The sequence below is a fragment of the Hoplias malabaricus genome, chromosome 17 (assembly GCF_029633855.1).
Source record: "Hoplias malabaricus isolate fHopMal1 chromosome 17, fHopMal1.hap1, whole genome shotgun sequence".
Classification (NCBI taxonomy): Eukaryota; Metazoa; Chordata; class Actinopteri; order Characiformes; family Erythrinidae; genus Hoplias; species Hoplias malabaricus.
Genome location: NC_089816.1, coordinates 24855704 through 24878332, shown reverse-complemented (window position 1 = coordinate 24878332; position 22629 = coordinate 24855704). Strand labels below are relative to the sequence as shown.

General features: G+C 38.4%; 2 protein-coding genes across 4 annotated transcripts in view; one reads left to right on the top strand and one right to left on the bottom strand.

Moving 5' to 3' along the window:
- Window positions 1-290: 290 nt before the first annotated feature.
- Window positions 291-6024, bottom strand: si:ch211-132p1.2 (proteinase-activated receptor 4). Of its 2 annotated transcripts, none has more exons than XM_066649707.1 (3): window positions 5795-6024; window positions 3982-4250; window positions 291-2535 (listed from the first exon to the last, which is right to left on the bottom strand). In XM_066649707.1, the coding sequence occupies exons 1-3, from the start codon at window positions 5895-5897 to the stop codon at window positions 1729-1731; spliced, it is 1179 nt and encodes a 392-aa protein (XP_066505804.1). In that variant the 5' UTR covers window positions 5898-6024; the 3' UTR covers window positions 291-1728. The 2 variants fall into 2 exon arrangements, with proteins under 2 accessions (XP_066505804.1, XP_066505805.1); XM_066649708.1 differs by having other exon boundaries at window positions 4171-4250.
- A 4433-nt stretch (window positions 6025-10457) lies between these two features.
- Window positions 10458-22629, top strand: part of rnf130 (ring finger protein 130) — a 51248-nt gene continuing 39076 nt past the window's right edge. For both annotated transcript variants that reach the window (XM_066649188.1, XM_066649187.1), the window contains exons 1-2: window positions 10458-10630; window positions 11930-12243. In XM_066649188.1, coding sequence (XP_066505285.1) covers window positions 11988-12243 — 256 coding nt within the window. In that variant the 5' untranslated portion in view covers window positions 10458-10630; window positions 11930-11987. The remainder of the gene's footprint in view (window positions 10631-11929; window positions 12244-22629) is intronic.

The window sequence follows — 22629 nt, the reverse complement described above, 5'->3', positions numbered from 1 at the left end:
ATGTCATAACAAAAATGGAGATCTCTTATAAACAGAGAGCAGAAGGATGAGGATCATTTTGAAACATGGAAAACAAACACAATCATTTTCTAAAACTTTTATCAATTTTATTACATTTATCTTATACTTTCTTTGTTTATTTTCTCTTATAAACTTTCAGAAAAAAGGTAAGGTAGAGGTACATTGTTGGTCATTCTCTTCTCCAGAGTGAGAGGTGATTATTTGTAGGATTATAGAACTGTGTAAAATAAAAGAACATAATGGAAGTTCTTGAGAACAAACTGGGCCTTTGAAATCAACACCATTTACACATTCCTAATTAAAGGTATGAATATGTATTCTTAAGGGTGCCATCCATCACTGAATTTATTTGTGCATTATTGACTACAACACAATTCCAATGACATGTACAATGTGTAAGAAATATAGTTTGCCTACCCAGACTAAAACAGTCACATGACCCTATCATCAAACATTTAACTCTAAGCTCCAATAGGTCAGAGGTTTTCCCAGCAGAGCCAAAAATGGACCTCATTCATATCCAAATCTATATCATTAAGTTTTACAAATTGTTCAGTTTACACGCGTTATGGTTATGCACACTACTTGTTTTATCATAAAATAATTTTCAGAGAACTGTGGGTCATTTTTGTTGTTTGTTTTTATTTATTAACAGCAGCTTTTTTACATTTTATTAACATTTTATGGAGAAAAAATCAATAGTAATAAAGTTTTTTTAAATTGGATGCGTGTATGTGTGTGTCTGTGTGTGTGTGTGTGTGTGAGAGAGAGAGAGAGAGAGAGAGAGAGAGAGAGACGGGGCAGTGCTGTGCTTGTTGTTATATTTGTGGTTCCCCTGCACTTTATCAGCGTGTCTTATTAGTCTGATTTACTGTCCGAAATATTGTTTTGTTTGTGTGGAACTGGTTTACATATGTGTTCCCGCAAATATTTTAGCTTCACTTGGAAAAGTTACACAATTCCCCTCATAGTTTATGTTGTGGAACACTCACAATTTACATAAAAGATAGCTTTCCTGTCCAAAGTGGACCTTCAGAAATCATTCAAACAGTTTAACACACATTGCTTAAACACCATTTAACATCTGGTGAGTGGGAGCATACACAGCATGATGCAGTTCATATGGCATTTAGGGTTAGGAAGAGTCACAGAATAAGTCACTTATACAACCACCAACAGAATGATGTTGTTAGTCCATCTCAGATTTCCTTTTGCACCTGAGATTTAATACTGAATCTATTTTATTTCTGAATTCTTTCTACAGTGTTTATTTCATAACCTTCACAAACATTGCTCTCCAGATGGCTGCAGTATGATTCCAATGACTCTGAAGCCGGCAGAGTTCCAGCTAAGGCTTTCATGGCTATGAATACTGCCCAGACCCCAGGCTCTGATCTAAAAATGTCCTATCCATAAAGTGCCAGGGCATTATTTTTTCATATTCCTAAGTATAAGGTATAAGTGATTGTTTAAAGAGATGTTAGATCTTCTGGGTTCTAAACCAGCTGTTGAGATTTTGTGAGAAGCAGTCCCCTTGTTTAGGGAAGGGACCCGAAATCTAAAGAACAGAAATTTCTGAAACTGAAATTAAAGCAGCCTTGGAATTGACTGAAGCATCAGAGCATATTATATCTTCTAGTTTCAAAATTTACTTCTGAGCATAAAGTTAGTCCTTCACTAGATCAGTTGTAATCTACAGTGCTCAGGTTATGACTTTCCTGCCTCACTGTCTATAAGTCCTGTAATAGTCCTGCTGGACAGTAGGGTGACCTTGGATCTTGAAGTCCCTGAGGAGTAGGACACATGGTTCCCAGAAGAAGATGATTCAAAATGTTCAGGAGCAAGGCAAAGAACCTTTCTAGCCTTCTGTCGAAAGTCCTCAGACACGTAATAGAAGATGAAAGGGTCAATGCAGCTGTTGTATGTGCTGACGGCCAGGCTTATCATATAGGGCACATAGAGATACATGCTGGGCTCACTTTTATCCTTCATTACGTAGAATTCAGAGTAGTGCAGCAGCAGGAGGACATTACTGGGCAAAAAGCAACCTACGAAAACCAATATTACCAGAAGAGTGACTCTCATTGCATGTGCATACCGGTTCCCTGCAGCAACAAGTGTCCGAATAACCGCACTATAGCAGATAAGGATCACAACTAGAGGCAGCAGAAAGCAGAGGACAAAGAGTGTGGCAAAATATGGCAGAAAATAGCTTCTCTGTTGGCTTACAGGCAGTACATCATGGCAAGTTGTGACAGGCAGGTTCTGCAGTTCATAAGTCTGCTTTGAGGTTAGCAAAGGTACAGCTGCGATTGCCACCATGATCCAGACCCCTAAACTCATATACACTGAGATCTTGCGACTTCGGAAGGTCTTGGCTCCAAATGGGTGAACCAGAGCCACATAGCGGTCCACTGCAATTAGTGTGAGGCAAAGAACAGAGCCATAAATATTCCCATAGAAGAGAGCGATCACCATGCGGCAGAAATTCTCTCCAAAGGCCCAGTGGTTTCCCTGGAGGAAGAAGAAAATGTGGCAAAATTAGCATCTGATTTTATGAGACCAACTACGTAATCAGACTCAATCTAAGATGGTCACAAATTGCTTCACGTCTGAGTCAAGTCTCCAGGCTCTGGGGTGCAAAAGTGAGATGACGGTTTTAGTAGTGCATTGTGGATGGCTCTCTCTCTCTCTCTCTCTCTTTATATATATATATATATATAAACGTGCTCTCGTAACTGCAATATGTTATAAATAATGCTCATAAACAATACAATCAACTGAGAACTGTTCCTTGACCTGGTTAGACAAATGTTACACTTTGCAAAAAAAACACCTGAAAACTTGGAGACAGGTGACAGCACATATTAAATCCTGTGTTAAATAAGTGAATGAGAGTTAAATGTCAAAATGTCAAATCTTCTTTGTTGAGGGGGAAATGTATTTTGAGAGGAAAGCAGTGGGTGAATATGTAGGTGATTATATGCTCATTAAAGCAAACAGTAACTTCAGCACAAGAAATTGATGTTGAATCACCACCGCATGCAAAAAATAGGGCTTACATGTAATAATCAAAATTTCCCTATTGTCGTTATTATTATTTTTGTGTGTGCGTGTGAGTGTGCATGTTTGTGTGGTTATGGCACTTTTCCACCTCATGCCCTCAACTGAACTTAGCTCTGCTTGGCTCTTTTGCTTCTCCATTAGGCATATGTGGTACCTGGTTCCTGAAAGCAGGTACTTTTTTTAGTCCTTGGTAGATCATGGTTCCAAGTGAGTCAAGCTTTTAAATATTGCAGCATGATGTCTGGCCCAAGAGACTTGTCTACACAGTAAAATGCAGATCTCAAACAATAACTAGCCACTTGTAAAATCTCCAAACTACTGTAGTGACCACATTTGATTTTATCCAACCCGCAAAGTCAGCTCATAAAATTACATCATGATTTTTTGAGGAGGTTGAAATGCTCCTTGGATTTGTGGTCGAGGAAAGACTTCAGTGTTCTGCATGAGCTTGCACGGAGAAGTATTCAGTCCCAAAAAACAACAAACACACACGACATGTAAACAATTCTTATCATTACCACTGTTGTTGTTGTGTTTTCCAAAGCCCACGGTACCCATTAGAGGTAGTGTTTTGCAACATGAACGGTTATTTTTAGGGGGCAGGGAGTAAATCGGAGTAGAGCCGTGTAGAGTCGAGTAGAGCAGGTACCATGCTGTGGAAAGGCACCATTGCAGTGCTTAAAGTTTATTAAGGAACAATTACATTTTACACATTCTTAGCAGACACTTTTATCAAGAGATTTTGTTGGATAGAACTGGCAGAGAGTATAGTATGGTATATTGAGAACATATTAACCTTAATGGCACAAAACCAACAAAACCGGTCTTTTAATGAACTCAACATATGACGGTACAGACTTTAAAGAAACACTAATAAAGTGTGAGATCTTGTACCTGGAAGTGGTAGACAATGCGGAAAGGAAGCACAAGCAGTAGCAGAAGGTCACAGCAGGTGAGATTGACCAGAAGAATAGTGGACGGAAATTTCTTGGTGCGAAAAATCAGCACTGATAATGCCAGCAGGTTAGCAGGAAGACCCAAAATGAAAGCACCGAGGTAGAGGAGAGGGACCAGCAAGACTACCTTGCTACCCTGGAAATCTTTCTTCTGATCCTCGGGGAGAGTGGTGTTACATTCTGATGGTATAAAGAAGGCACGGGCACCTGTGTGTGAGAGAGAGGGAGAGAGAGGGAGAGAGAGATAGTAAAAATTAATGGATTTCACTGAACACAAAAAAGGATTGACCTGTCTCTGGAGTGACAGAATCACATAAATGCCTTTGGGAAAAGCTGGGGTGGTGTTTGTGATCTAGAACTAATCAACGCACATCAGAATGTGACCTGACTAAGGTGCGTTATCATCAAATTCTCACCCAATATTTAGTTCAAGCCCTTCTCAAAAGGGTAGAAGCAGTTACTGCAGCAGACCACACAGCAGACAAAATGTTGTAATAAATGGAACATTATCCAAATGATTATCTTTTTTCATACCTACCCCCTGAAGACAATGAAAAACAAGGCCAGCATTTTCTCAGAAAGGCGGAATGGAGAAGAAAGCAACACAGGTGTCCAGTTTGAGCAAAAACAGTGTCAGATGCTGTGTGTTAAAGAACTCCGACCTGTTCTGAACACACACACGTTTTTGTAATTCTCCCAAAGACACTCCTCACATTCCTGCTGCCCACAGCGTTTCCAAGAAAACTCAGCTGCAGTAAATTAGAGCAGTTCACTCTAAAACACGTCCCTAGTTTACTTTCATCCACTTCTGTCTGTTTTTACTGAGCAGCTGATAAACATCTAAGCTTACATTCTATACTAGTGGATCACAAAAACACAGGAGCTGCAAACACATAAACAAGGGCCCAAATGGATCCACATTTCATCTGGTCTTTTCATGCTCTACCGCCTTTTCTTTTTTTTTTCTTTTTTTTTTGTGTGCTTTCCTAGCTACTGTTGTATAAGGTTTACAGAAAACAGATGAAATCCTATTCAGTCAGCCAAGTTACCGCTAATGATATTTCATTACAAACAATCTTAATGACTGTAGTGAACATCCAGGACTTTAAGTCCAAATATAAATGAAGCAAAGCAGTTTTGCATTTGAAATGTTAAGAAATGTGGATGAGTCACAGACATCCCACTCCAAGACCTCAAAAACAAGACATAAACAAATGTATTAGCTTGCTACCTTATGTACTGTCATATTAGAAGCTGAGAACATTGGCAGTGGTAATTATATAAATTTAGGATATTATCTGACTAATTGTATTATTGAGAGTTTATTATAATTTGATCACTGACTCAATGATGGTAATGGAGGCTAATTTGTGGTTTCAATTATCTACAATTAAAATGACAAACAACAGCCATCTCAGTCAAGTAAACTATTAATTGATGTCATAGTACAGTCACAATAACAGAAACCCTATTTTCATTTTTTCAACCCATTTATTCCTGTTGCTTTTTTAGCTCCAGATGTGTAGGCACTTGCATTACCCATTTTTTCTACATAATTTCTACAAATTACATATAAACTTGAACATGTCTTTTCAGTTTTTACAAATTTCAGCAATAATGGTGTGAATGTAACATAGCATATACATGTGGAAATGATAAAACATATAATTGGTTCACTGCTTTATTGTATTCATGTACATTCGACTACAATAAACTAACTACGGTGTTCATAAAGAAATGAAGACACTTACGTGGAGGTCTGGTGATACATTCTACCTCTGGATTTGCAGATGAAACGGGACAGTGAGAGAAAAGGAGAAAAAGTAGAAGTAGTAGATGAGGTACGACAGCCATTCTGCTCAAAGTGGGTATCCTTGGAGCTTCTGGAAATGAAAAAGCCAGGAATCTGTCGAAAAACTTTAACTCCAAAGCTGCTCCTTCTTTTAAGTGCTGTTCAGTGCATCTGCTAAAGTAATTTTGCCCTGCAACCTTTGGTGTTAGGTTCTTTAAGCTTTCAGTTCTGCTTCTCCTGTTCTAACATGCCTATGTGTGTGTGTGTGTGTGTGTGTGTGTGTGTGTGTGTGTGTGTAAGAGAGAGACAGTGAGAGAGTGCTACATGTCTCCTCCACCCACCCTGCTTCTTCCTCTCAGGATATGAAACATTCAGCAGTGTCTGAGAGAGTGAATGTGTTAAATATGACAGATGTTCTAAAAGTTCTTAATATAGGTATGAAGTAACGCATATGAGATTTGTTATATTTGTATTTTTCTATGTAATAAATTCTAATTTACTTTTAGACACCTGGGGGGGGCTTACTTAAGGAAGTAAGATCTTACTTGAAAAAAGATAATTTATGGTTTTCATCAGAATTTTGCTTTCCACTGAGTTGATTCTGGCCTGTAGAGTAGATTATATGATTTAGTATATTATCTTGTGATCAGCAGCTATAATGGTTCAAGGAAGTAACCATTTCTGAGTTCTTTGTTGTAATCACGGTGAAGCCTAAACAAGTCGCATAAACATCATTCAGAGAACGACAAGTTAAAAATGTTCAAAAGGGTTTTGACCTAAAAACATAAATGAGCTGGTGTTTTCTTTGTATTCCCTCAGAATATGGCACTCCCTTGAACCATTATAAAACTATGGGCACGGTTATTAGATTACATTGATATAGAGAAATTAAAAAGCACCTCTCATACACTAAATGACCCTGAGTGAAAACAATGCCTACTGACATTTCTTGTGAAGGTTTTAAATAGGAACTTGTCTTCTCCTCTTCTGAGAAAGCTTTGCACCATATTGAGGTGACGGTTTAATGACACATCTATCCACAGCCCATAAGAGCCCTATGAGTCCTTTGAAGGTCTTTTGAATTTCCCTTTACAGTTTTATACTTCACTTTAATTCATGACGTCTCTAAGTGACAAAAAACGTTTTTGTTCCAACGTATTTTTTAACAAATTCAAATGCTTTCAAAACCTGCCCAATGTTACGTACGACACGTACGACGTTTCCATTTATGGTCCATTGTTGTTTATGTTACATTGGGACTTTAAATTAAATATATTTAGAGAATATATCAAGAAATGTGAAACAAATGTCTTCCATGTTGTTTTATATTTCTCAAAACGTGGCTTTATGGTGAACTGAGTCTGAGCTCTTATGGGTTAATGTGGCCCTCTACTGCTATTGAATGGAACACAAATACTCTGCCTCATTCCAAATGTATGGGATAGAGTTCAGTGAGTCCAGTTTGCAGTTCCACTGCTCCACAGCCAGGGGCAGGAGGGGTGAGGAGGGGAATTGGTGAGATAGTTTGTGATGCTTTATATATTTGCAGGATCATGAACAACAAACAAAGAATAATGATGATAATAATAATAATAAAATGCACCCCAGGCTTTGCCTGTGAAAGTAGAAACTAAACACACACATTCACACTGCATATTCACATGCTCATATATGATACACACATTCATGCATAGGTATACTACAAACAAACTGAAACCTCAAACCAGCTGAACACACACACACACACGTATGTGAATGCCTGAAAATGTGTCATCAGCAAATTAGAGAACAGGATGTGAGAGCCATATCTGCATTGTTTGAGGCATGTGGCATCACCCCATCATGAGACATAGGTTTCCATTACATTTTTGCTACATCAATTACAATATATTACCCACATTTCCCCCCTTCTCCAGTTCTACACTCAAGACAGAGATTGGTGTCTATAGTTTTCTACTTTAGCTTTGTACTGACATTATGAGTGTGATGTAGTTAAACAAAGGAAGCGTCCTCAACAGATAGCAGGGTGTTAAGATAGCAGGGCCTGCATATTCGCTTACACTTATTGCTCTAAAGCGTCTGTCTCAGACAGTTCAAAGTGTGGTAGAAGCTTGAGGACTTTGTTTATTTATTTATTGTGTTGTCCATTAATACTTTGTTATTGATTTGAAGACACCCAACATGTCTTGGATTATTAATGACAATTTGGTGTTAAAAGAGAAAGTATTACATTGTTTTCTCCAAATGATCCCTTTATAACAGGCAGTATGTTTTGATTCCACGGTAGTTTTGAATTCCTGTGATGTATTATATGTATTATATAATGTAAAGATGTCTCATGTATTAGGGACTTTTAGCCCATACCAAACTGATTGTTATTTCTGACCGTGTAAAAATGTCACTGCTGAAACGGGAAAGCATTAAGAGTCTATAACATTGATGTCTAGAAATTAATTCAGTCATTATCTGTAATCACTTATCCAATTCAGGGTGGGTCTACCTAGAATCATTGGGCGCAAGGCGGGAATACACCCTAGAGGGGGCGCCAGTCCTTCACAGGGCAACACAGACACACACACATTCACACCTACAGACACTTTTGAGTCACCAATCCACCTACCAACGTGGATTTTTGGACTGTGGGAGGAAGCAACCAGAGGAAACCCACACAGACACACAAACTTAAGGTAATACGTGTGGTTTATTAACAGGGCAAACAAAACAGAACAACCAATCATAACAAAGCTCCTTTATAAATATATGTGTCAAAAGCATAGCAACAGTGACTATAACATGTAAATAGAGGTGAAAAATACAATGTAAATATGTAAAAAAAAACTGCAATATATATATATTTATATAGTTGTCCTTTAAAGCCCAGAGCCTGACAATTCTAAAAATCAAAATGATAAACGGATCATAGTGCATTCTTTTTCTTTTTTTCTTTATCGTTTTCTTGCAGCTGCAATTAAAGGAACATGTCACAGGGGGCGCTGCAGAACTGAGCATGAGGACTCCGGGGACTCTTCGAGGGAACAGTGCTGTCTGGTCCTTACTCTTCTGCTCATTACATCCGTCTTATTTTCCGAATAAACAACAGAACAGATTCACTACCCAAAGTAACCAATAGATGCCAGCCTTATTCTGTCTTGTGCACAGGACCTGACTGAGACCCTGATGTGTGTGTGTGTGCGTGTGTGTGTGTGTGTGTGAGAGAGAGAGAGAGAGAGAGAGAGAGAGAGAGAGAGAGAGAGAGAGAGCATTTTTGGGTGTTGAATATCTTGCTAAGAGGCACTTTAGCCGTGGATGCTGCTGCCAGTAATGGGGATAGAACCAGCAACCTTCTGATACCAAGTCCACTAGCCTCAGCCACCCCACTGCTTTCAGTTAATTAGACATCTCCATGCTGCTGAAGTGTTTTTGTACCCACTCACCTTCCACTCTTTTAGACAAAACCACCATTACTAAACCACCATTGAGATACAAAGTCAGTGATGGTAGCTCTGTACACATTGTGCTGGTAATCCCAGAGTCCTTCATCAGCAGACACAATATATTTTCAGGGCAAATGATGGCCATGAGTCTGTAATATTACAACACCAAAGTGCACATACGGTGAGTAGAAATGATAAAATGGACAATGCAACCCTCTGAATGTCATTGTCATGGCTGATCGGTGTGTATTTACACTGACCTGGAAAATGCAACATCAATGATTTCCAAAACAACTCTGTCGATTGAAAAGTTGACTCTTCAGGCCACAATACCCACTTCCACTTGACATCAGTCCACTTCAGAAGAGCTGAAGTCTTAGCTTGCATTTGTGGACGCAGCAACAGTTTGATTGATGACTGTTTGTCAGAGCATTCCCAAGCCTATGAGGAAATATCCGTCGAAGAAACATATCGGTTTTTAATGGAGTATTCTCAGAGGGATCAAAGCTTATGGGCATGCAGTTGTGGTTTTGCCCTTTCCTTTTATGCACAGTAATGTCTGTGGATTTGTTGAATCTTTTCATGATGTTGTGGCTTAATTCAGCTGAAGTGTGTTTGTATTGTGTGTGTTGTGCATTGGGACTGCAGCTGTGTGTTGTGAGGCTTCTGCACCCTCCCCTCGCCACTCTCCCCTTTCACTACAGTGAGGTAATTAAGGAAATGCTGGGGTTTTTTTGTCTGATAAAGGACTTTACAAGTGTCTTTCAATAAATGAGTGTTCCTCACCTCTTTGTCACAATGTCTTCTTCACTGTTGACCCCAGAGTCTCACAATATTACACTCCATTTCATAGCCTGGAAGCTTTTATTTTACATAAGAAATTTTACAAATATTTACCTTCTTCTGGGGAAAAATGTACCTTTAAGGAACAAAACTGGATTCTTAAACAATTGTTGTACCTTTAAAAGTACACTGTTTGTACCTTCAGTGACCAATAATGAACCTCTACCTCAATTCTCGAAAACTTGGGCCTATATATCGGACACGTTATAATTAAAAAAACATTGATACTAACAAGAGCCACTAGTGGGCGCTCTCTGACTCTGATTTTTTTTTTCTTTTTTTTCCTTTTTTTTTGTGCAGAAGGAGGAAGAGGCTTTGAGCACATCCTCCTCTCCAACACACACACGCACGCACACGCGCTCATAGACAGAGAGACAGAGACAGTGAGGCGCGCGCTCGCGGTAATCGGGCCGCGGCATCGCTCTCTCGGACATCACACACAGAGTCTCTCTGTGACACGCGCGCACAAGGAGGAAGAGAAGCGGCGCGTGCATGTTAGCTATCGCCTCCGAAAACAGGTAAGGTAAATAGCAACAGCACAGAGATAGAGTAACACACACGGATGAACAGGGTGTGTGTGTGAGTGCGTGCGCGAGAGAGAGTCTGCGCGTGGGTGTTTGTGCGCATGCAGATGTGCATGAGCGAGCGTTCATGTATGTCGTGTATAGATGTGTGCATAATATGTTTATGTGCGCGTGCCTGTGATGTCGCTGTATATAAATCCTATCGATATCGCTAAATACGAACACACACACACACACACACACACACTGTATAGCCTGCACTGGTGATCTGTCATCCATTGTGTTCAAGTGTTTACGTCATGGTTGGACGTCCATATCTTTGCGGTATTATTTTTTTTATTTCTTTATTTGCTCGTTTTTGATTTATTTCAATATCAGTCTCACTTCAGCACACTTTTTGTATTACTTCTGTAAATCCTCAAGAAACTGTTGTTTTCTGTTGGTCTTGACCATCTATGAAGGAACTGGTCTGAATTCTATTCCACTGCCCTTATTGTGGTAATAACTGTTCTTAGGATATTTACAAAAACAGTGGCACAGAAGTACCAAAAACCTACTTCTTTGTGTCTGGTAGCACCCCCTTGTGGAGAATCCTCAGGTTGCTAAGTGTGAGCGAGTAAGTGAGGGAGTGATACCACTTTTCACCAAGGCAATGTCTGGAGTTTGTTGAACGAATTAAATGCTTCAATGGGTTTGAGAGTTTTAAACATCACCTTTTTTTGTAATTACATTATAAACTATCATCACACCAGCAATGGCACCATGTCAGAGGAAATGTGGCCTGAGTTGGCGACTGGGGATTTGATTGGGAAATGATGTATTGGGTTACTAGATCTAACTGAATCGATTTAAGAAATGAAGCCACTATGGTGGTACCTTCAAGGGTACATATCCAGTACTTTTAGATATAAAACCTAATTGTGTCATATTCTATATTCAATGTGTTTGTGAGTTGCTTTATTTATTTGCATACACCTTGCTTCATCTCCAGAACTTATAATTTCTTTTTTATATTTTACGCAGTTCTGTAATGAAAACTTTCAGATATTGACCTCTCTTTGTGCAGAAGAGAATGTTATGTACCTTTAGGGAACACAACTGGGCTTTTAAAGATACATTTACACTGTTTGTACATTTAGTGAACAAGAATGTACCTGTTCCATACCTTTTTATCCTGACAGTGTAGGCTGGCTGTTTTCCAGCCCTGACTCCACTTTCTAACCATGTATTGTTCAGTAGCTTTTGTGTAAAATGAGTAAATCTATTTACCACTTTTGTTTTTTCATTGTGTAGGTCTCCCAGTGGCTCCCGGTGAGCGTGTGGGCAGCATGCATGTGCCTGTGCTGCCGTGATGAGAGCCAGACGAGAGATGACCTCTTTCGGCCTCTTCCTCTGCCTCCTCTGCACGCTGCCGTGTGCCCTGACTGCCACGGACAAGAGTGTGGTCAGTAAGGAGGAGTATTACAGTGCCACGGTGAACGCAACAGTGCTGGATAGTAGAGGCAACCCAAAGCGGCTGATTTCCAAGGACGACGGCCGATACGGGCAGAACTCACCCAAAGTCGAAGCCAAAGGGATTGTTCTGACACCTGTAGCTGTCAATGGAGGTGAGTGTGTGAAGCATGGTGGGGCTAGTGTGAGGGTAACGTTGGGAGTTCTGCCACTATACAGTTAAACTAAATTAATGAGTTAATCATGGTTAGAATAGTAGTCTTGACTTCTCTCTGAACACCAGGAAGTGTATGATTTGTACAGTTGCGGAGTGTAATACAGCACTGTCCTGAAGTCATGGAAGATGGTGGGGGGGGATAAAAGACAAAAAAAAAAAAAAGAGAATGAAGTCTTATCAACAGTATGTTTCCATACACTGCTTCACCCACACAGTCTGTTGTCATGTGGGTTCTGAAACTGAAATGTACAGATGAAAACAGTTCTGTCAGCCATTTTGAAACCTAAATTTCTTCTGTTGTTGTCAGTTCTTTTGTTGTTCAGTGCTCAGAGTTGAGTCTGGGTTATCTGATGTTTTGACACTGTTGTGATGAATGGTGCAGTGATGACAGTTAATCTGTGGTTTTCCAGCTAGTATGAGTTAAGTATGAGTAAAGTAGGCGGTGTGTGTGTGGGGTGGGGTGTTGTGCATACACCCAGAGGATGCTTTTATGGCTCAAAAAACGTACGCATTACACCAAAAACTCATGCGAGACACTTGTCCAGCAACAGAACTGAGAAAGTTCTTAGTATTAATGAGATTGAGTTCCTATAATTTAGTTCAGCTGCACACAAACATAAGTGTTATCATGTCACAAATCCAAGAAAACAAAGTGAGACTTTACTGAGATCTCCACTTGACCTCGAGAGGAGACAAGAGTGAGATCCAGGTCTCTTGTTTCTCAGATGAAAGATCTGAGCCACAATAGACTTGTGTGGAATTCTCCTATTTCCCCTTTGCTATTCCATCTGATCTCAGTGTTGTCTAGGAGAAACCACAGAGATATTAAGGGTTTCTCTTTCTTGTTATGGATGTGAAGGCTTGTGTGCACTGAGAACAAAGACACTCACAGCTGTTTAGGTTTGCCTTCAATTTAGTTTGTTTATTCACCTTTTGGTCACTTATTTTCTCCATAAGCTACTAATTTTCTATGCTGTAAAAATAGCTCTGAAAAGGAAAATCTGCTTGTTCCATGTTCATTTGTTGTTGTCCCAGATAGTGAAGCAGCCTAGTGTTTAGAAATATAGCTTATTTTATAAAAAAACAGGAGGCATGAGGGAGTCTAACATTGCTATGCTATCATGGCAAAACTCAACAGTCAGCCAAATCCCTTCTCTAAAACTCCCTCAGAAGGTCCTCTATTTTGTTGCACAAGCTTTTTTATGTAGTTGAGATCACAGTATGACTAACAGTTTACTGTAAAAATGAACAAAATCTTGCAGTGTAGCTAAAAACTGTGGGCAGCCATTTTGTACAAGGCACATACGTGTTCACAAGCCTCATCAGACATCTAGACGAAACTGCAAACTGTAAAAACAACAAAATCTCGCAGTGTAGCTAAAAACTCTAGGCAGCCATTTTGGACAAGCCATATATGTGTTTACAAACCACTTTCTCAAAAATCTAGGAATCTGATCCAAAGTCAGATCTGCTTTGTGAACAGCAACCCTGGTCTGGTATAGAATTCCTGAATATAGCAGTGAATCTTGTTGAATGTATAGTTGATAATTAGTGGTAAATTGCCCTCAGACATGTGAGCTGGAGGCTAATGTTGCTAAGAAGTAATGGAAGCTAAAAAACACCATTTAGCATGGTGCTACACTCTGCATGTCTTCATACACAGTTAAATTTTGTAGTGCTAAGCATGTGGTCTTATTCAGTAACTTACAATTGTAATTATACTACACAGTTGTGGCTTTCATATTCTGGCATAGAGAAGGTTATTGGTGTAGCATGGTTTTGTTAACAGGGTGGGGAATTGAACGCTATTGCTGTGTAGACAGTTACCCAGAAGACTACACCCATCACACTCCCCTCACCAGTAAGAATTCCTAGAATAGCATTAAATACAATGATTTGATCTTATCTAACAACTTTTGAAAAATAACATGTATTTCAATGATGTATTTCCAGGATAATTTCTATGTAATTACAGAGTATTATTTATAATAATATGAAAAAGGGGCTATCTGAGTAATACAACAGAAGCTAAGCTGAAATACATAAAGCCCCAGTTAAAAGCTGGGATTTTGTTGTTATTACAAAACTGTAGCGCATTATCAGCAATGCAGGAATGATGAGTTGCACCTACAAGGCCAGTTATGATCCATTAGCTAAAAGCCTCAGATCCAGCTGTAAACTAATGCCAGACAAACCTCCCCTGTGCTGTGGGATGTTAAGAAGCATTTACAATGCAGTGACATGACTATAATGTTTCATATTTTATATTCTGTTTAATATCTGTGCATAACTATTCGCAAACTGTACACATTGTTTTAAAATGACAGCTTGTCTGACTTCACTGTAATTAGCAAATCATTTAATAACAAAATGTATTTAAACTTTAAAGACCCACATATGTTATATTATTTAACAGATTATTTATTCTAGAATTTCTCAGTTCTCTTTCACAACAAGTTGATAATTGCATAGTCAGCAATGATAATGTTCACATCAAAAGCTTAAACCTTTACAAATAAAGCATAAAAGAACCCTTTCTACCAGTTTTTGGTCGAACGTGTCCTGAATTCAGGTTATGATAAGACTTTTTGTAAATGTCACCACAAATCTACATGTTACTTCCTGGCAGAGAGCATTTGACTAGGCTGTGTGCTGTTACTGCTTTCTGTATTTAGTGCAAAGAGACTCTACTTTATTATTAGCCCTGCTTTAGAAGAAGTTGATTTATTTGCTGTTACTGCTTTGAAATCTTAATGTTATATCAGGAGCATTACTGGACTAATGGGAGGCAACTTTGTTCTAAATTGTGAGGCATTGTGTAAGGCCTTTTGGAAAACTGTGTTAGTTTTTGTATGTGTTCTGAGCTAAGACTTCCTCTACTTTTGATATTTTCTGTTTTTTTTTTAATCACTTCCTTAGTTGTGGAATATTTTGCAACTCAAGCAGTTTGAGAAAGCTACCATAGTCATGCAGGTTACGTTAAAGTCTTCCACACGGCGCGCTAAGTTTTTGATTCCCTTCTCAGGCCGAAGCACCATGCTATACCAATTAAGAATTTTTGAGTAAGACTCTTAATAATTTCTTGAAATATCTAAGTATGTGTGTAAGTATATAATCTTCAGTAATAATTCCAGTCTTCTAAAGATCAAATGCATTTTATTAATTGTTGTCATTTATAGATTAAATTAATTCATTTTAAAATTAGCTTTAGCGAATATTAGCATAAATAGAGTACGTGTAGTGGCATTTTGTCCTTGTCCTGTTTGACTCCTGTTCTTTGTTCTAAGGGCATACTGGGTGACTGAGTGTTTGTTTTGTGTACGTGTGTGTGTGTGTGTGTGTGTGTATGTGTGTGTGAGTGTATGTGAACTGAACTGCTTGAGTGAGCAGTGGTGTCCCCTAAAAACCCTTCCCTCTGTGCTTACATAACTGACCTACTGAGGCCTTTCTGGCCAACTCCACTGACGCAGACAAAACAACCTGTCTCACAACAGAGTGATAATGATACATTCAGGTTCTAAATTCTGAGACACAGATATGGACCAAGTTTCGAAAATGAATGTGTTAAAAGCAGGGATGATGTTTAATATAAGTTTTGTTGGTCAACAGCATTTTAAATCATAGTTTGTTTACTTTGTTTTATATCATCAAGGTGCTGTCCATCAGCTTTATGGAACGCTATGTCGAGATCATCCCACTTGGCATAGCAATGGTTTCCAAGCTGATTTTTTTTTTTTCAGGAAAATAATAAAAAATTCTTTCTTAATTTGTACTAGAACATTAATTTAAGGTAATTTTATAGAATTGATCTTAAATCTTTAAATAAAAAAAATAAACCAAAGCCACAAGCAACTAGAATTTCCCAATAAATAAATAAAATAAAATAAAATAAAAATGACAAAATATAACATTTTAAAGCATTCATTCTACTTCTATTACTGTTTTTTTTGTGTGTGTGGGTGTGGGTGTGGGTATGTGTTTATGTGCTCATTCCTTTCCTCCTTCAATGAATATTTTAACCAAAACATTCTCCAGTGAACAGCTGTTATTTATAATTTTGCTGAAACGTTTTTTTTTTTTTTTTTGGCAGGATGTATTGAATGGCCTTGAGGGAAGTTGGAAGATCTATAATCATATTTAGTCTGTCCAAGATCAGTTTGCAGAAGTCTCTCTCTCTTTTTTTTCTCCCTCTCTAAAAAAGCATCCTATGTAATCAATATGAAGACTAAAAAGATATTATTTCATACTTGAGCTTGGTTTCTCTTCTATCACAAATCAAGCATTCTTTTCTGTGTCCATAGAGTCCTGCTAATGAGGGACCTACTATCCATATACTTTCAGATATTTGGTTAGCTTCACACTCCTGCTCAAACCTAAATAGACCAATGTTAGCCTAGATTTTCCCATCCTCAATCACAGCTGAAATCACTGATGCCCATTTCATCAGATTTTTGTTGATTGATATTATCGGGTTCCTTGCACCACTTGGATGCAGAACGTGGATTTACAGGTTTGTTGTGGCTGTCCCGCTTTAGCTGAGCTCAGCAGGCCAGTTTGCTCATGTGGGTGTCTGTTTCTCAGTGTCCCTGTCTGGGATCTGGCCTAGTTACCCCAGTGTAAGGCTGCCCTGGCCTGGCCACAGGCGCTGTGTGAACCCACTGCTTTACTGGACTGTTACAGGCAGAGTAGAGGTCACTTATTAAAGATCAACTCTGGAAGAAGGACACCAGCTTCCACCCATTACTCACACAGTGTGCTCAATGAAGGTCACTCTTCTGCTACATTTATCAAGCTCTGGGACTCTGGACGAGAGAGAGAGAGAGAGAGAGAGAGAGAGAGAGAGAGAGAGAGAGAGAGAGAGAGAGAGAGAGAGAGAGAGAGAGAGAGAGAGAGAGAGAGAGAGAAAATAAATTAAGACTAGTTACTGGTCATCATTGCTGGAGATATTTGATCTAATATCTATCTATCTAAATGGCAAATTATTTTAGCCATAAATAAATCACATGTTTATGGGCCCATATCATGGAACAGCAAATATATGTCTGATGTGTAGTATGTGATTTTTTTATAACTTTCCTTGGACGGTGGCATTAACAGCTTATTGTTATGGAACATATTTCACAGTTTTATTCGGATTTATGTTTCTATATTTCTATATTTCTTAGCATCCAGTACAGTGTATGAAAAGCATAAATAATATCAGATAAAGACAGTAAAATGATGTATTTGTTTCTGTACTTATTTCCGTTAGGACATGTATACTTTTCTCCAGAAAGTGCTTACTTCAGACATGCAACGGCCTGCACTGCTCTTCTACACCTCTGAGTCATTTCTACTGTCCAAATATGGCACATCATAACAGAAAAATGTCTTCTAGAAATACTGCAGCTCTGCACTCACAGTTGATCATAAATAAAAATCACATTTTTTTAAAGTAGCTTCCCCATACTTGTATCCTTATGTTCCACTTTAACATCACTCTTACTTTTACCTTTAGCCTTAACCTTACTCTGTTCCTACTACAGCCCCTACTACTACTTCCATAAAAGGTGCATTAAATACAAAAATCTGTGATGCAGTAATTCTCTTGAAGCTTAATTTAAATGACAAAAGCCCAAAAATATATATATTCAATGTTTTCACAGAAGCACTTGATAGTATTTTGGAAATATAAACACATCACAGTCCATATCTGTCTCCCATGGCGCATCATGGATATGAAAATCAAGCAAAGGCAACCACAGAGTGTTGAGCAGAAATTTTGTATCAAGCAAGCGTTCACACAAACTCCACTTTAACTTGAGCAAAACTTTAACAGTTGGTATATTTGCTTCCTGAATGATTAAACAGTGTGATTGGAAGGTGAGGTAAGACAATGGTAAACATTCTTCTGTCTTGCTTTTGAGTGTGTTGCAAGCATCTAAATGTGCTTTTATATAGTAGTTCCATTTTTGTTTTTATAATTTTGTGAGTTAAATAAATGTACAAGAGAATATTAAAACACAGACTGTGGTGTTTTCTGAAATGTTTGTATTACCCCTCAATAGCAGTGTTACTCCTTATTCTGAAACTTATAGATACCCTTAGCATTATACTCTGATTTTTACCATTACTATTCTATAACAAATATGCACGGCTCCCACAGTAACTTGCACTCTATACATGCAATACTCCTGCTGTGCTGATGTGATTCTGACATAGTGTGTGTGGTGTGAATTCAACCCTTTGCAGCTTTATCTTTACCTATGTATTGTGGGATATTAGCATTACTCAGGAATACAAAGCACCAGGAATTGCCTGAGGCTTTGTGTAGTTGTGGAATGTGTGTGTGTGTGTGTGTGTGTAAAGGCAAAATGTTGACAGTATGTTTCAATGAAAGACCTCTTGGATAAACCAACTGCATCAGTGTTTCCTGTTTTTCTGTTTTGAATATACATTTCTTGTGAAGGCTTCTGTTTTCTCCGTCAATCTGCTCTTCATTTTCATGAGAGAGGGAGAGAGGGAGAGTGCAATGGCAGACAGGGAGCGAGTGCCAGCCCTGTGACTCACTCACCACTACTCTCCATTCATATCTCCACCGTCTCCAGACCAGCTGCTGCTCTCCCCAGGCCCCGTGGCAATGCAACAGATCATGCTTAGCTAATGGGCAACGAGACAGAAAACAACCTGCCAATAGGAACACAGCAAAACGCCCCACTGTCCAATAGGATAGCAATCTGGTGGATAACTCAGAGTAGGCATGAGTCATCCATCCAATCATGAGCCAGTCAGACTTTAGCCCAACACAAGAGTGCATCCAGTGTGATATAAAATAATTCCTTGAAGGAGAGCATCCTGTGGTTTCTGGCGCTTTGACGATCCCAAATGCTTGTAAACGGCTCTGGCATACAGCCCCAAGGCTAATTAGCTTCACCCCAGGCCATGGATGGCCAGCAACAGCAGGACAACAACAGAGTGTCCGATCTTTACCTCTAGAGACCCAGACTAAATTGTTACTGAGCTTAAGACTTGGACGTAATATAGGAGTGTTTGCTTCACCTGTGAAACAGCGTTGTTTATTAAAGAGGTTAATAAACGCCAGATGTATTTAAAGAGCAGGAGGGAAATAGTACTCAAACATTTAACTAAAAGCACAGACTCTCCTGAAAGTTTCCTTTCAGCTTTTATTTCTGCAGATTCAGAGAGAGGAGGTTTATAGAGAGAGAGTGTTCTTGACCAGTGTTAACCGCTCTCTCTCTGGAATCTAATAGAGATTTATGCTTACAGAAGGTCATAGAGAGTTTCCGTTCAGGGAAATAAAATCTATTCCCTCACACAAGGCCAGGGCTATAATCCTTCAAACATTTCTTTGAAATCAATGCTGAGTGCTATGTGTTGGAGGTAGACATTGTAAAATATCACGGTTTTTCTCTGATACTCATAAACCTTGAATAGGAAGATATCTATATAAAGGGATAAATAACTTTTCACAGCCATTTTACTTTTATTCTTTAGATAAACAAAGACCATCAACACCTTGTTATAAGTGTTCAAAACCTCACCAGGACAAGCCAACATTGGTGTGTGCTATATCAGAGTAGATGTGTTACAGGATGTAATGGGACTGATTGATTTTTCCTCTCTGATATCCATTCCAGCTTGGTCTGTATCTATTAAACCGACACTGAAACCTGGTATGAGATCAGTGCCTTCTATAATTTGAGGTTCCTTAAATAAAATAATAATGACATTCTGTTGCACAGTATAATTTTAGCAGGGAAGATTTGAACAATGAACGTTCAGTTGTCTGGGGATGTGGCTATTTTTTTTTAAGGTTTAAGCTGGTATTCACTGCTTTCAGTGTTGAAATGATTAAAATTTAATACTGCAGAAAGTTTGAGGATGATACCTTTGAATCATGGCAAATAATGTAAGTGCACTGGTTTATTTTGCATGGCTGAGATGTGACGTAAAGAAACCTAAAGAAATCCATTAATCCTCTGCACAATAATTCTAATACATTCTAGATAATGATCTAGAATCATTATTAAGTGATTCTATTTATTACTTGACTGATATGGAAAATGTATTATTTATATGTTATATATGGATTTCTTTTCTTTTACCGTACTCATTTTGTCATTTTCCCTAAAGGTCGGTGTGAACATGTGTGAACAGTTTCCTTTCCATTTTTGTCAGGGTGAGAAGAGTTGAGCTTGACACTACATTTCACCCCAAATGAACATTAAATCCTCACTGAAATCTATTCACCTTTAAAAAAATGGATTGGGGGCAGAGACTATTTATAATTTCATATGCTAAAGCCATCTTCTCGTTAAATGGTTAAATATTTGTTTTTTTTTATTATTTTCTAATTATTGCAAATAAATGTGGAAGACATTACAACTATGAAGGAACACACATGTAATTATGTAGTAAACAAAAAAGGTTTTAACAAACCAAAATATGTTTTATACTTTAGACTCTCACTTTGATGACAGCTTTGCACACTCTCTGCATTCTCTCAGTCAGCTTCATCAGGTCGTCACCTGGAATGTTTTCAGTGAACAGCTGTGGCCTCGTCAATAGTGAATTTGTAGAACTGCTCACCTTCTTAATGGGTTTGAGACCATAACTTGTGTTGTGCAGAGGTAGGGGCTGGTACAGAGTTCTACACAGTGAACAGCCCTATTCCACCATCACTAATGAGAAGAAGTGTCTAGTTTATATATATATATATATATATATATATATATATATATATATATATATATATAGTATAATGTCTCTGTAGTTTTGATGGTTTTTGAATTAGAATCTCTTAATTTGTTGAGTAAAAGGTTTCAATGAGTGCTGTAGCATCAAACTTGATGAAGCTAAGACACAAACTCAAATAGAGAAAATCAAGGCTAATGAAGCAAAGCTTCAAAACAACACTTCCTTAATCCAGTTTCAGCAACTTTTAAAGAGATAAATGGATAAATTAACAGAGGATGTATGCTGGAGCAGCAGTGTGTGTGTGTGTGTGTGAGAGAGAGAGAGAGAGAGAGAGAGAGAGAGAGGGGCTTAAGAGAGTGAAATAAGATGCATAAATAAGATGTCATCTGCATTTTTAAACTCAATAGCACTGATGCTGTGTTCATGTTTCATGCTGCCTTTATTAAAGGAAGTCACCCAGCAACATGCCTTTTGAGACACTGCCGCTAATTAATATGATTTTGAGAGACATTAACCTAGCTTTAATTGAATGGAATATGTAATCAACCACAAGAACCATGTCTTCTTTTGTTTTTTCCATAATTGTCCTTGGAGGAGACTCACGTTTTTGCTTTGTTCCATGTATACAGTACAAAATCTCTGACAGTTTTAATAACACATCTACAGAGTCCTATTTGAGTCAAAACCTGGAGCAAAAAGGCATTGTACATCAAGCCCTTAAAGTCTAAGATGTGGCCATATGTGTCTAATTGATCCAGGGAGGAAGTGTGTGGAGCTATAATGCTGCTCTATTGATTGTAATAGCCTTGTTGTGCTGTGGTGCTCTGGCTGCTGAGATGACCAGCAGGACTGGATGAACTAATGACCCTCCACCTTCTCCTCCAGACTGAACACTCTCCCTCAGGACACACTTGGGGTGATTATGCATTCACTCATTTGATGTGAAGGAGATGAGAAGAGATGGAGCACAGGAGAATCGAGTTAGTCTCATGTATCTAATGAGTGAGAGGAGTTACTAGTGATTCAGGGTTGATCCTATACGAACAAGTGTGAGGTTACTTAATGTATGTTCATTAAAGTGAAAATCAGAATTTTGAAGAAGTATCCAGAACTACCAAGACTGGCCTTCTGATTGACCAATTAAACCCACAGCTTGTATAAGCTCAACAGAAATGCATTGATCATGAATGGGATGATCTGGAGTATCAGCACATTAAACTAAGGTGACCAAACAATGGCTGAGCTTTAGCTAGGCATAAACCCATAGACCCTAAAACAGTTTAATACCTTGTTTTAAAAGCTTGAAAAATATCACACAACTTAAGGACACATGCTGCTTAGACATTTGTTAGTAAATCAAACAGCACATGTAATCAGCCTCTTGTGTAATATCTTTCTCTGCACAAGCTTCCCGCAAATGAATACTGCCTTTGCATGAGTAAGAAAAGTGTATTTTTTTATTAAATTTTTTAAACACATGACCCATTGCCTACCCCTTCACTCTTGTGAGTTAATTTTGTACATAACAGAAAGAAGAACAGAAAGAGTCCAATTTGTACATTCAACTACCACAAAATTCACTGGCCCTATGCATATTTAGTTGTGATAATTGTCGAGCCAGACCGAG